Source organism: Hyla sarda, chromosome 2 (genome assembly GCF_029499605.1).
Source record: "Hyla sarda isolate aHylSar1 chromosome 2, aHylSar1.hap1, whole genome shotgun sequence".
Taxonomy (NCBI): domain Eukaryota; kingdom Metazoa; phylum Chordata; class Amphibia; order Anura; family Hylidae; genus Hyla; species Hyla sarda.
The window spans coordinates 393,961,239-393,975,025 of NC_079190.1; the positions used below are offsets into that span (position 1 = coordinate 393,961,239).

The 13,787-nt window shown below is 44.4% G+C and overlaps 2 protein-coding genes across 2 annotated transcripts in view; one reads left to right on the forward strand and one right to left on the reverse strand.

Annotated features, from left to right (window-relative positions):
* Nucleotides 1-13,787, forward strand: part of LOC130356761 (apoptosis-inducing factor 3-like) — a 99,136-nt gene that overhangs the window by 64,864 nt on the left and 20,485 nt on the right. The window lies entirely within an intron of this gene.
* Nucleotides 11,106-12,396, reverse strand: LOC130356764 (transcription initiation factor TFIID subunit 4-like). Its single transcript, XM_056558693.1, has 2 exons — nucleotides 11,918-12,396; nucleotides 11,106-11,833 (listed from the first exon to the last, which is right to left on the reverse strand). The coding sequence occupies exons 1-2, from the start codon at nucleotides 12,378-12,380 to the stop codon at nucleotides 11,106-11,108; spliced, it is 1,191 nt and encodes a 396-aa protein (XP_056414668.1). The 5' UTR covers nucleotides 12,381-12,396.

The following is a 13,787-nucleotide window of genomic DNA, read 5'->3' on the forward strand; positions in this document are numbered from 1 at the left end:
CTCCAAGGCTGCCCTAGTATTAAACATCTGTTAGGGCTGTAATGTCCCAGTACAGGACATGGTCCTGCACTACACTTAGGATCAGTCAGGTTGAGACCCTCAGTGACCTGGGGGCTCCCCTGCAGGGTCTCCCCCTGTTATTTCCAGAATGTTGTGTATACTGCTTTAATGTATAGACAGGATCCTAATGTAAAGATAGAGCAGAGGTCCTGTGAGAGGTTGTCTTAAGAAGCTGTAAGCAGGGCTCAAGTCCTGCAGAAACTCATGGGAATGGAGTTCCTGCACTTTTTCACAGCAGGAACGCAGTTCCCATTAGCAGGAGTCCTGCAGGACCAGCCCTTAAAGGGTTACTCCGCCCCTAGACATGTGATCCCCTATCCGAAAGATAGAGAATAAAATGTCTGATCGCGGGGGTCCCGCTGCTGGGGACCCTGCGATCTCTTCTGTGGCACCCTTGACATCCGGTGCACGGAGCGAACTTCGCTCTGTGCCGGATGACTGGTGATGCAGGGCAGAGGCTCGTGATGTCACAGTAATGGCCCCTCAATGCAAGTCTATGGGAGGTGGCGTGACGGTCGTCACGCCCCCTCCCATAGACTTGGATTACGGGGCCGTGACCGTGAGTCATGAGACTCTGGTGCTGCACCCAATGCTCTAAATGAAAGCCGGGAGCAGCAGGGAGAACGTGGGGGTCCCCAGCATCGGGACCCCCGGGATCAGACATCTTATCCCCCCTATCCTTTGGATAGGGGATAAGATGTCTAGTACCCCTTTAAGTGGAAATCTAGGGTGAGTTCCCACACTTTTTTTTCCCCAGGACTTGACCCCTGCCTGTAAGTCTGTCACATGTTATGTTATGCGGTCACATGATTTGTTGTCACATGTTCTCCCAGAGAGCACCAGCTTAACCTCTGACCCGCAGCTTGACCAATGGGCTTTAGTCCAGCCCCCCACTATATAAAAGGGCGGCCATTACAATTCACTCTCTTCCTTTACTGAGAACCAGCCAGTATAGATAAAATTATTGTATACAAAAGGTTACATTTGCAGAATTTTTTTATATTCAATATTAAAATAATGGACTAAAGGCACTTTTAAACGGGCCAATTTTCAGACGGTATGTAGCATATGTAGGAAAACATAGGATAAAAGGCCAGCGATAAACTGATGAATGAGTAAATCCTTGTTCTTTAGCTGATCCCATCTTTTGTGCAGCCAAAAAAATAAAATAGGCCTCCCTTTGTAGGGGACCAAATGTGGTGATGATTTTAAAGGGCCGCATGATTGTTCAAGCTTTATGAGCGCCAATCACGATATCAAAAACAAGTCCTCAAATAGTTATGGAGCCTCAACAATTATCTAAAAAAAAAAAAAAAAAGGGAAATGCGAGGAAACAAAAAAAGAAAAAAAATGTATTGATTTTTTTTAAAGAGAATCTGACAGCTATATCACTTGCACTAAACCTAATAACCTGGGTTATAGTGTGGGTGAATAGCTGTAAAAAGAGGGTTTACTTACATTTTTAGGTTAGATATTTCCTGACTCATGTTACAATCTCATTGCCATTGCGCTCCAGCATGCAATGAAGGAGGGGAGCTGGCTTGCCCAACTCCTCTCCCTCATCAACATTCACCCCCCTCGCCTTCCCCCTTCAGTGACTTGAGAGCCTGGGGGGGTTATGAGAGCTCTGCTCCTCATTATAGCCGGCTCTCACGTCACGGAAGGGGGTGGGCCGAGGAGGGAATGTTGATGAGGCAGGGGAGCTGGGTGGGCCGGCTCCCCTCCTTCATTGCATGCTGAAGCGCAATGGCAACCTTCAAAATGTACGTAGCACCTTTATTTATTTATTTTTTTTCACCTGTATATTGGGCTTAGTGCTGGTGAAAAAGCTGTAAGATTCATTAGATCAGGCCAGTCATTAAATCAGTGGCTCTAAACCATTGACTAGTATTTATCCAAATTCCTAAGCATTTCTGGTATGTTGCAAAATACTGGCACAGGACCATCGACAGGGATATTTGTATTTGTGCTTTTTCTAACTTTTAAACCTAAACTCAGTTGCTCAGCTATAAGTGCCCTGCATTGTGTGACCTATTACAATTGGTCATCGACCTGAAGGTTGTGCTGGCATTTTGTCTTTTGCAATTACAAAACCCTATTTATGAACATATAGGGGGAGATTTATCAAAACCTATCCAGACTAAAAGTTGCCCAGTTGCCCAAAGCAACCAATCAGATTTCCTCTTTCATTTTTAACAAGGCCTGTGAAAAATAAAAGAAGGGATCTGATTGGTTGCTATGGGCTACTGGACAACTTTTCCTTAGGACAGGTTTTGATAAATTGATTCTTCAATTGATTCTTCCCATTTTTTTCATAAACCAATAACATTTTTGGGTTTTATGCAAAGCACACAGCACATTTTAGGATCCTGATACTTTGCAGTGCATTAGTAGAAAAGCCGCTATGCTGGTGTTACTACATGCCTTCAAGGGCAGGAAAATGGGACTGTGCTTCTTGCCACCCACGAAGCTTTTTCTTAGCCATGTTTACAAACCACAATAAAATAATCTACACCATTACAGCATATTAGTTGATCGCTCCAAGACTTACCTAATATTTCCATGGGAGGGAGGCATATAAAGCTGCATTGTAGAAAGGAAGAAAGACAGAACAATAAAGTTCAGAGACTGTATTAGAGGGCTTTAACATAAGTAGGGCAACAAAATGAATTGCTGGGAGGCTGTGGCTGACTCTGGGGGTGGGATTTGCTTAGCAATGAAAGTAGAAGATTCCAGCAATGCAGGGTCCTGGCTCTGTCTTAGTCCAATAGACAACACAGGCTGCAAGCCCTTATCAGGACAGATAGGATATGGGAAATACGGGCTCTAGGCCCAGCAGTTCTTAAAGGGATACTCCGGCCCTAAACATCTTATCGCGGAGGTCCCGCCGCTGGGGACCCCCGCAATCACTCCTCCAGCACCGACTTGTCATCAGCCTCATGGAGCAAAGATCGCTCCATGTCTGATGACTCCTGATACAGGGGCTGGAGTATTGTGACGTCACACCCCACCCCCTCAATGCAATTCTAGATTCAAGATACGATTCTCCGGCCCCTGTATCTTGAGTCATAAGACACTGAGCAATATTTGCTCTGTGAGGCTTATGACAAGTGGGTGCTGCAAGAGAGATTTCGGGGTCCCCAGGATAGGGGATAAGATGTCTAGGGCCAAAGTACCCCTTTAAGTTCAAGTTTTACTATGATTTTGGGAACTGCCTTAAAGAGGTACTCTGGGGAACTAAACCCATAGTCCATCCTTTCCCTCTCACCTACCTATTTATTTGTCTAAATATCAATCATTCGCTATATAGAGCAGTTTCCCTCTTTCAGCTGTCACTTGCATGCAGAGAGTGAGACATCATTATCAGATCCACCTTGTCTCTGTGCAAAGCCCTCACTGAGACTAGCCCACACCCTCTTGAAAGACAAACACCACATGATTTCTGTCTTGTCTGTCTTCACAGCCACACCTCCCTTCCCCCTCCCTGTGTGGGGATCTTGCCAGGAGATAAACAGCCCAGCATCTCCTCAGCACATAATGCTGCTCTTTGCCTCCTGTAGATCTAATCACTGACTGCTTCCATTCAGAGCTTAGCATCATTTATTGCTGGGGGGTGGGAGGATAGTTTGAAAGAAAAGACATGTACAGTGTGTGCTGCTGACTGTGTTTACAACAACACAGCATGCACACAGATAGTAAAAGCAACTGTCTGGCAGCCATTACACAGAGCCTCACTGACTGCTGGGAGTTGGAGTCTGGCTGCAAGCAAGGAAACAGATATTCATGAGACAACATGGGCCACAAGAGCTGGCTAAATCACATGACTAACTACAGAGAACACAGAACTGGTGTTGTGGTGGCTTTGGGGCATTTCTATTTTTCTTAACTTCCCCGAAGCACCTCTTTAAATACACAACACAGTCTTGTCACACAAATAATATGTCATGCTTCCTACCTGCACTCAGTATGGAATGTTTGGATGGGGAATAAGATGTCTAGGGGCGGAGTACCCCTTTAATAAAAGATTGCAGGTGGATGATTTTTAGTATAAGGTTTAAAGGAGCATTTATTATAGTTAAATAAGTCATGTATTCTGCCAGTGTCATAATTTACAGCATATTCATTGACCTCTCACATAATCTGAATTGTAGCCAGCTTACTGACGTCACATTCCCCAGAGCTGTTCAGAGATGAAGAATTCTTTTCTGGTGTCTCTTCATTTTACAGTTCATGCTTCCACAGTAAATCCGTTTTCTTATTGTGACTATTGCACTCACCTTTGATCTCAGTCTTCCCATATTTTGCCAAACTATTATGCAGATGTAAACAATTATACTTTAGACAAACCAATGGTGGGTTAAAAACCATCCCCCATGATCAGTGTGATCTTCACCCTACAATAAACAATATTATATAGCTATACCAACAAACGAGAGGGACCAGGCACTGCCTACGTGGCTTCCTATATGTATATATTGCTGACCGGCAACAAAGGGGGGTGAAAATCCTTAGCAGACCAGGAACAGTAGGGAGTGCTACATGTGACTAGATGCATGTAGTATAACAAGTATGGGGGAAAGAAAACGGAGCACACACCTGATAAATCCTGCTGCATCGATTTATTTCAAGTTCATCTGGAACATAGATAGGACATCACCCCGAATCAATAGCCGAGCTAGAAGGCAGGCGTGTGCATCTGGACGACAGCCACTGTTTCACGACATTTGGCATTTCATCAGGCCCTCAGTGCAGCAGGATTTATCAGGTGTGTGCTCCGTTTTCTTCTCCCATTGTCGTAATATTATATCTCTTCTCTTTCACCCTGTCCTGAACTTACACTGGACAATAACTGGTCTGATTGCATAGAAACAAGCAAATGTATCAGCATCCCATACCATAGTATATGAGCCATAAAATATTTATTTTTTCTAAAGGAAAACTGCACCGCACCGTCCACAGTTTGTGGTATTGCCATATTAACTTTTCACTTTCAAGAAGCTAAACTGCAATCCCAGACACAACCAATGGACAAGTGTGGCACTGTTGTGGAAGAAACCAGACATGTTTTTTTAATCCTAAATAGCTCCTTCGAGGTATTCTGCTTAAGCCATTAAATAACGTATTTAGTGTAGTGTACATAATATATATTACAAGTCGGTGCTGGAGGGTTTTTATTTATTCAACAAAATGCTTTATTTTAAAATAGAGAGAAAGATTTATAGAGACACAGAATAACGTGCACATGTTGGCTCAGATTTCTCAAAATAAAACTGGACAAATTTTTCCCACAGCGCCCAATCACAGCTCAGCTTTCACTTTGCCAGAGCTCTTTAAGATATGGAAGCTGAGCTGTGATTGGTTGTTTTGGAAAAATCTCTCCAGTTTTTCTCTTACACATTTTGATAAATCAGGGCCATTGTCTATCCGCAAATGACAAGTTTCCTTTAAGATAACACAGTAGAAATGCGTATGTTCTTCATTAAAGTCCAACCTTTAAAACTAGGACATTAAAGTGCTTTCAAACTGAATGTGTACAGTATATAGTGATATAACAGACTTAACTTCAAATAGTAAAAAAAAGAGAGAAGAAATAAAAAAAGGGGAAAAAACTAATAATTTGACTCATGTTTGGAAGTACAAAATGAAGCATCATTCTACTATACACAGGGGAAAAGCACAAATAATGCTGGACACTGTGGCAGACAGTAAAAACTGTCTTAGGGTGCGTTCACACGCTATTACTAGCAGCGGGTTACCCGCTGCGAGTTATGCAACTATTGATTTAAATGGGTCCACAGACAGTCTGCAATAGTGTCAGATTTGCTCACTGTCCGCGGACCCATTCAAATGAATGGTAGCGTAACTCGCAGCTTGTTTCGTGCAGCGGGAAACCCGGGAAACCAGCTGCTAGTTACTAGCATGTGAACGCACCCTTAGTGTAAACTTAAACTTACTGCAGACTAAAGAGGAACCAGTGTAGTACAAGTATACAAAAAAGAATCTTCATCAAAAAAATTGAGGCTCTTAGTGCACTTTTTGATCAAAATGTGTCCCCCATCCACCACGCGGAGGTGGCCTCTTGTCGGATGGACCCAAACATGCTTAATCCACTCACCTCTGCTGGGCATATGGCCTCTGCTATAGCCTCTGACTGGGTGACATGCTGGATCCACTATCAATTTAAAAAATTTCCTGTGAAACAGGGAGGGGTGCACAGCTAGAGAGGGTGCCACTCCCCCTAACTTGCATAGAAAAAAGAAAAAAAGAAAAATAGTGTTAAATATAACCGGAACGCTAAATTATAACCCGGTCTGACAATGGAGAGAGTGAGCTCTTGGTATAAAAAAAACATACATTTATTGTCATCTTCTTGACATCATGGCAAACAGTACATAAAACAAGAAATCTTCATATAAAGGCAGTCTTTAGCATAAGTACATAATGTAGGAGGGTTATGTATGGATGTCCATAAATCTAGTCTCACCAGCTAGGATTTCTTCCTTAGTACTTCATCCAGCATGGTGGATCCATCTTGAAATATCCTTTTAAGATGGCCGCCTCTTTTAGCTTCCTCTAGCTGTCCTCCTCCTTGTGCTGGAGGGCTGTACATGGGAGGGCTAGCCTCCATACCCAGGGAGGAGACCACTTTATAATTAACATTAAGTACTAAACTAAAATAAAGATGACCACACACTAAATTGGATAAACAGGCCGCGGTCCTCGTTTATTAAGAAAACCAATAACATAACATAATAAAAAACTCAATAATAAATATTAAACCAATGTGAATTTTACCACCTGTCCGCCCAGCCTAGCTGGGTGACACCCTGCTTAACAAACTCCGACCGCGACAAAAGGAACATTAAGAAAACAAGGGAGGGTGGGCGGGGGGTTCTTCTTTGCTTGACTCGCCGGCATCTGACTGGAACCAGGGGCAGCATCCTTATTTATAAACAAAGCAAGTTCCCGCCGTTGCCCAGCGACCAATCCCATGCCAGCTGAACATCTGGCCAGGAACATCTGCCCAGATACAGGTGAGCGACCAATCAGCACCCGCTGTATGTAAAACAACCATTTGATATCTATAATTTTTTTTTTTTTTTATTAACACCTATTCCAACAACTCCCCGGGCTGGAGGCGCCTCCCATGTGGCCCTTCACTTAAGGCTCCAGGCCCTTAGCATGGGAGGGCTAGCCTCCATACCCAGGGAGGAGACCACTTTATAATTAACATTAAGTACTAAACTAAAATAAAGATGACCACACACTAAATTGGATAAACAGGCCGCGGTCCTCGTTTATTAAGAAAACCAATAACATAACATAATAAAAAACTCAATAATAAATATTAAACCAATGTGAATTTTACCACCTGTCCGCCCAGCCTAGCTGGGTGACACCCCACAAACATGGATAGCCTACTATCCATGTACCACCAGACCCGCGGCCATTTCAATCAGGGTCTGAAGACCCGTATTGAAAATATCATTTCCAACATCTGACAGGTGCGTAAAGTCATCACGATACAAACCAGGGATGAAACCCTCAAGCTCCACATGCCTAAAGGAAAAACCACCCACCCGTCTCATGAAGCGGGCCATACCTCTATTGACCCTTCTTCTGATGCGCTCCAAAAATATAAGCTCTTTGGACGCCCATAATAAGCGAGGGACAATTTCTGAGAACCCCACTGAGCAAGAAGGCCAGACCAACTGGAGCTCCAGAAATAAAGCCTTTAACTCAGAAAAAAGGACTGCCGTATTTACCTTCCCAATATCATTACCCCCAATATGTAAGATAAATATATCTGGGTATGGCCAGATAGCAGCACGCTTCAGAATAACGTCCCAAATATGACAAAGCTGCAACCCGCTTACACCGCACCAGAAGATGTTGAAGTTCTCCTCCTGAAAACCAAGATTCAACGTATACACTCGTGAAGCTGCTCTTTTAGCCGCCCACCGGATAAAAGAATGGCCTAAAATCCAAACCACTTTTGCAGAAGGACCTAAAAATTAAATCAAGACCAGGTTAGGGCGAACATAACTCAGATATCTATCCGACGACCACCTACCAATTGATTTAATAGCCCGCGGATCTAAACCCCATAAAGAGGCCTCGGTGGCAGCACCAATTCTAAAAGAATGCGAACTGAAATGAAAATTACCCAAACCCAAATAACAAAGGCATTTCTTCAAGACCCCATTAAACTGACTTCTTGTCAATGGCGAACCATCCAAGTGAATGAAAAAATTTTCAAAACCAACAGGACGAATGGATAAAAACTTGGAAATAGTCCCCCATGGACAAAAGGAAATGCCTTCCACTTTGTTCAAACGTATAAAACATCCGTTACCTGCTATGTCAGTTTTTGAACGAGAAACATAAATAGAGACATGACAATCATACAAAAACACATCAGTATACAGCAAAGGGGACAAACTAACCTTGTTGGGAGAAACCAGCTCGCTAATCCTAAAAGCCCCAAAGAATGCAGTCACAAAAGCAGTCGAAAACAAATGCGCCTCGAACTCGGAAAAACAAACCTGAAAACAAGCAGCACATAACTTCTCTAAAAGACCATAATTAATAGGTCGTCGAACATCCCTCCTATATTTGGCCAACTTTAACCCCTTTAAAACCTGCTTAACCTGAAAAACGACAAAATAGACTTAACCCCAAACCATTTCTGAAAAAAGGAAATACCCGACAACTGTTTATGGATGTGGCTATGCGACACGTCTTCAGCTAACAAACCTGACACGAAACTGATAGCCAAATCCCCATCCGATCTAAGGTAATCATGACCGTGGTCGACACAATATTGCAACCAAGACTTCCACGCCTTACTATAGTCCGACCATGTCTTAGGAGCAATAGACTGATGTAGATAATGCTCAGCTAGTCCCAAACCAGCTCCCAAAGATGGTCCGGACAAGCTACCCCTTCTGGATCCGCATCCGGCACCAACTCCCGGAACCTGGAGAACTGAGAACGAGACAATGCATCAGCTATTACATTGGACACTCCTTTAACATACTTGGCTTTTAACCATATATTTAACTTTAAACAAATCAAAACCAAATGCCTAAGAATTTTGATAACTGGGTCGGAAGCTGAAGACAAACAGTTGACTGCAAAAACGACACCTTTATTATCAGAAAGAACAACTATCCTATGGTCCCTAAAGTGCTCACCCCAAATCACTAGTGAAACCAAAACCGGAAATAATTCTAACAAAACAATATTATTAACTAAACCAGCCCTAACCCAAGAATCATGCCAAGGCTCAGTGCACCAATGTCCTGAGAAAAAAGCTCCGAAGCCGAGAGACCCAGCTGCATCCGTGAAAACCCCAAGAGATCCATATTCAACAAACTCGTGCTGCCACACCGAAGCACCATTAAAGACCTGAAGGAATTCTGACCACAACAATAAGTCCTCTCTCAGACTTCTAGACAGACGGATATGCGCTCTAGGCGACTTAAGGCCCCTAGTAGCTATAAACAATCTCCTACAAAACACTCTACCCATAGGAACCACCTTAGAAGCAAATACCAACAAGCCAAGCAAACTCTGAAGTGCTCTAAGGGTAGTCTTTTTCCTGCACAACATAAAATTAATTAACTGTAACATTCTTTGAATCTTTTCACCCGGTAAATAAAAAACCATGTCAACAGTATCAATTACGATACCCAAAAACTCTAACCTGCTACAAGGGAGAACAGTTTTCTCTGACGCCAAAGGTATGCCAAAATGCTGAGAAATGCGCAGGAAACAAGAAAAAATGTCTAGACAATCATTAGTGCCCTGTCTACCAAAAAACAAAAAATCATCTAAATAATGTAACAAACCGCCCCCTTTAAATGAAGAAGAAACCACCCATTCTAAAAACGTCGAAAAACTCTCAAAATAAAAACAAGATAAAGAAAAACCCATAGGCAAAGCCTTGTCAAAATAAAAACAACCGTTAAACTGAAAACCCAACGAATTAAAACCCTTAGGACAAACCGGTAGTAGCCGGAAAGCTGATTTAATATCCGCTTTGGCAAGCAAAGCGCCCTGACCAAATTGTCTTAACAAAATTAAAGCAGAATCAAAGGACGCATACTCAACCGAGTATGCCCCAGGGTCAACAGAATCATTCAGCGAACCCTTCAGAGGATAAGAAAGATGGTGAATCAATCTAAAAGAGTTGGGCTCCTTCTTTGGAACAAGTCCCAAAGGGGATAACCTAAAATTAGGAAAAGGAGGGGACCGAAACGGCCCCTCCACTCTACCTTCCTTGACCTCCTTGTCAATCTTCTCCTGCACTACTAACGGGTTCAGATTAACTGAACGCAAATTATCCACCCAGCAGCAGCCCCGACCAGTGAACTCCGGCACCTCAAAACCAACTGTAAAACCATTAAATAGCAATTCAGCTTTCGCTTTGTCTGGGTAAAGCTCTAGCCAAGGACGCATGTTTTGTACCTTCACTGGCGTCCAAGCTCTTTGAAAGAGATTCTCTGACTGAGGGCTGCTGCTGAGAAGACAACGAGTTCTTCTTGAAACATCTGGAGAGTGAATGGGTACCCCCACAATGAGAGCACTCGTGCTTGTACTTACAGTTGGACTGCCACTTGCACTGTGACTCGTTGAAGGCAAAACACACCCCCTTCCGAAAGGAAGGAGGCGTGCTGCCCGGCACCTGTCTACTTCTTTGTGGAATCATCAAAATAATCCATAACCCCACATCCTTCTGACCCCATTTAACTGATGGGTGCACCGACAGCTTCTGCCTGAACATTTCGTCATAGATGTGCCATGCAGAACCACCGAAATTGCGGTACGCTTCTAAAATTATATCTAAGTGCTGGAACAGCAATGCACATCTATGTGGAAATTTTTCACCCATGACCGCAGAAAAAATGCAAAATGCTTGCACCCAATTATTGAATGTCTTCATTGCCGCCACCCTTCTTCTAACCTCCTCCTTTTCCTTCTCCCCTTTATCTTTGACTGGCTCCTTGAAGGATGGAAGCAATGAAAACATATCAACAAAGTCACCTTTCCAAATTTTTTTCTTTTACAGATAACGCTAAATGGTACCCTAGTGGCGACACCTCACATGTAATCGCTTCTTTCAAACAAATCTCCGGGACAGATTGGGACATCACAGGAATATTAGAAACAGACGAGACTGACGCAACATCCTGTTTGGAAACAGAAGGATTAGTAACCGTGGCAACCACACTAACAGGACTCTCATTAGTAGCAGACACGACTGAGTTAGCAACATCCAAGACAGATGCACTAGACAGCTGAGAGGAAACGGAACTAGACCTCGCAGGATCCCCCCCACTAGCTGTGGGTGGATTAACCCAGGCTGCGGCGCATGACTGCCCAGCATTAGCCTTTACAGCCCCGGTATTATTACCCGGAATGGCAGCCAACATATTAAATAAAGCCGCCATCCCAGATAACAATTGACTACCTGGCAAGTTATTTAAAGCATCCATCCCAGCCTGAGCACTGTGACCCGCATTGCTGCACTCACCCATGGCCGGCTCAGCAGATGTATCAGCCACTGGAAGTACAGGAGGCAGAGATCCAGGATTCACAGGGGGGTGAAAGGAGACCAGCTCCCTGCCAGCGCCCAAAGGGGGGGCAGACCTGCGCAATGCAGAGGAACCCGCACTGGCATCACGGGCCGGGGGGGTGGGAGCTGCTGGACCAACTGAAGAACCCCCTACCGCCGCAGGCTGCCGCTGGGTAGCTACTGACTGGTGACCTGGAGCAGACAAAGAGGACACTCGGGGTAAGCAATCCATAACACTGGCAGCAGGGGCACTAGAAACATACATATGTACATTACCCCGTCCATCCCGACGCCTCTGTCCGCTCTGCCGACCCCTGTCTCCCGGTCCTCTGCCCCCGCTGGCCACGGTCGGGGCATAGCGCTTCCTCTGCCGGCTGGCCTGCCTCTTTGAACGCCGCTCCACTACGGGCGCCGCCGGAACAGGCCCTGGGTCACCTCCGGTCACCGGCACCGCCCCAGCGTCACTTCCGGCCCTTGCGACGCCGACGTCAGACACCGGCGACGGAGCGACTTCCGGCCCAGGACTCGCCGTCCCCGACGCTGCTCCCAGGGATGGCGCTTCTCCGGCAACCGCGCTGCTGCTTTCACCGGTGAGTGACAGGCTCAGGCATCTACGGAGCCATTCCTCTCCCCCGGCTGCCTCCGCTTTCTCCAGCAGCCGCACATACAGCTCTTGTACGGCGTCTGCTGGATTAGTGGCCGAGCTGGGTCCGGGCTGACTGAACTCCATTCTCTCCATCCTTCAGGCCGCGGACCAGGGTTCTTCTTTGCTTGACTCGCCGGCATCTGACTGGAACCAGGGGCAGCATCCTTATTTATAAACAAAGCAAGTTCCCGCCGTTGCCCAGCGACCAATCCCATGCCAGCTGAACATCTGGCCAGGAACATCTGCCCAGATACAGGTGAGCGACCAATCAGCACCCGCTGTATGTAAAACAACCATTTGATATCTATAATTTTTTTTTTTTTTTTATTAACCCCTATTCCAACAACTCCCCGGGCTGGAGGCGCCTCCCATGTGGCCCTTCACTTAAGGCTCCAGGCCCTTAGCAGGACTTCCTGGAGACCTTCATCCGTTCCTCCCTCTATCCTGGCTTTCTCTGGAGCAACTTATGCTCAAATGATGGGTGTGTCCATTATGATTGAAGGTGTGTCCTCTATAAATGTGGGCGTGTTTATCCTAATTGATCATGTGTCTACTATCCATAAATATACCTATAGGGTTTATTTAAAGTATATATCTCCTCCTAGTGGGTTGGCTGAATATATTTAACTTGTGGGTGTATCCATTATGTCATGGCTATATTGTTATCTGATTTGGATACTACTAGTGCTACAAATATAGTGCTTCCCTGAAGTCTCAACGTGACTTTTCTCCTGCTACATATACACTGAAATAGTATATAGTGTCATGTTGTCTATCTATAGACATGATATCCTTTGACAACTGGTGAGCACATGACATGTACTTAAAGGGGTACTCCGGTGGAAAACATTGTTTTTTAAATCAACTGGTGCCAGAAAGTTAAACAGATTTGTGAATTACTTCTATTTAAAAAACTTAACCCTACCAGTACTTATCAGCTGATGAATACTAAAGAGGAAGTTCTTTTCATTTTTTAATTTATTTTCTGTCTGACCACAGTGCTCTCTGCTGACACCTCTACCTATGTCAGGAACTGTCCAGAGCAGGAGAGGTTTGCTATGGGGATTTGCTCCTACTCTGCTCCAAATCACCATAGCAAACCTCTCCTGCTCTGGACAGTTCCTGACATGTCAGCAGAGAGCACTGTGGTCAGACAGAAAGGAATTTTTAAAAGAAAAGAACTTCCTGTGGAGCATACAGCAGCTGATAAGTACTGGAAGGATTAAGATTTTTTATTAGAAGTCATTTACAAATCTGTTTAGCTTTCTGGAGCCAGTTGATTTTAAAAAAAAATATATATTTTCCACTCGAGTAAAAAAAACTCACCTCTGCTGGGCATATGGCCGATTAAGCATGTTAGGGTCCCATCAAACAAGAGGCCACCTCCGCGTGGTGGCTGGGGGACACTTTTTGATCAAAAAGTGCACTAAGAGCCTACATTTTTTGACCTAGAGTGCTGCTGCAACCTTCTTTTTTGTATACTTTGTATTTGCCACAGCA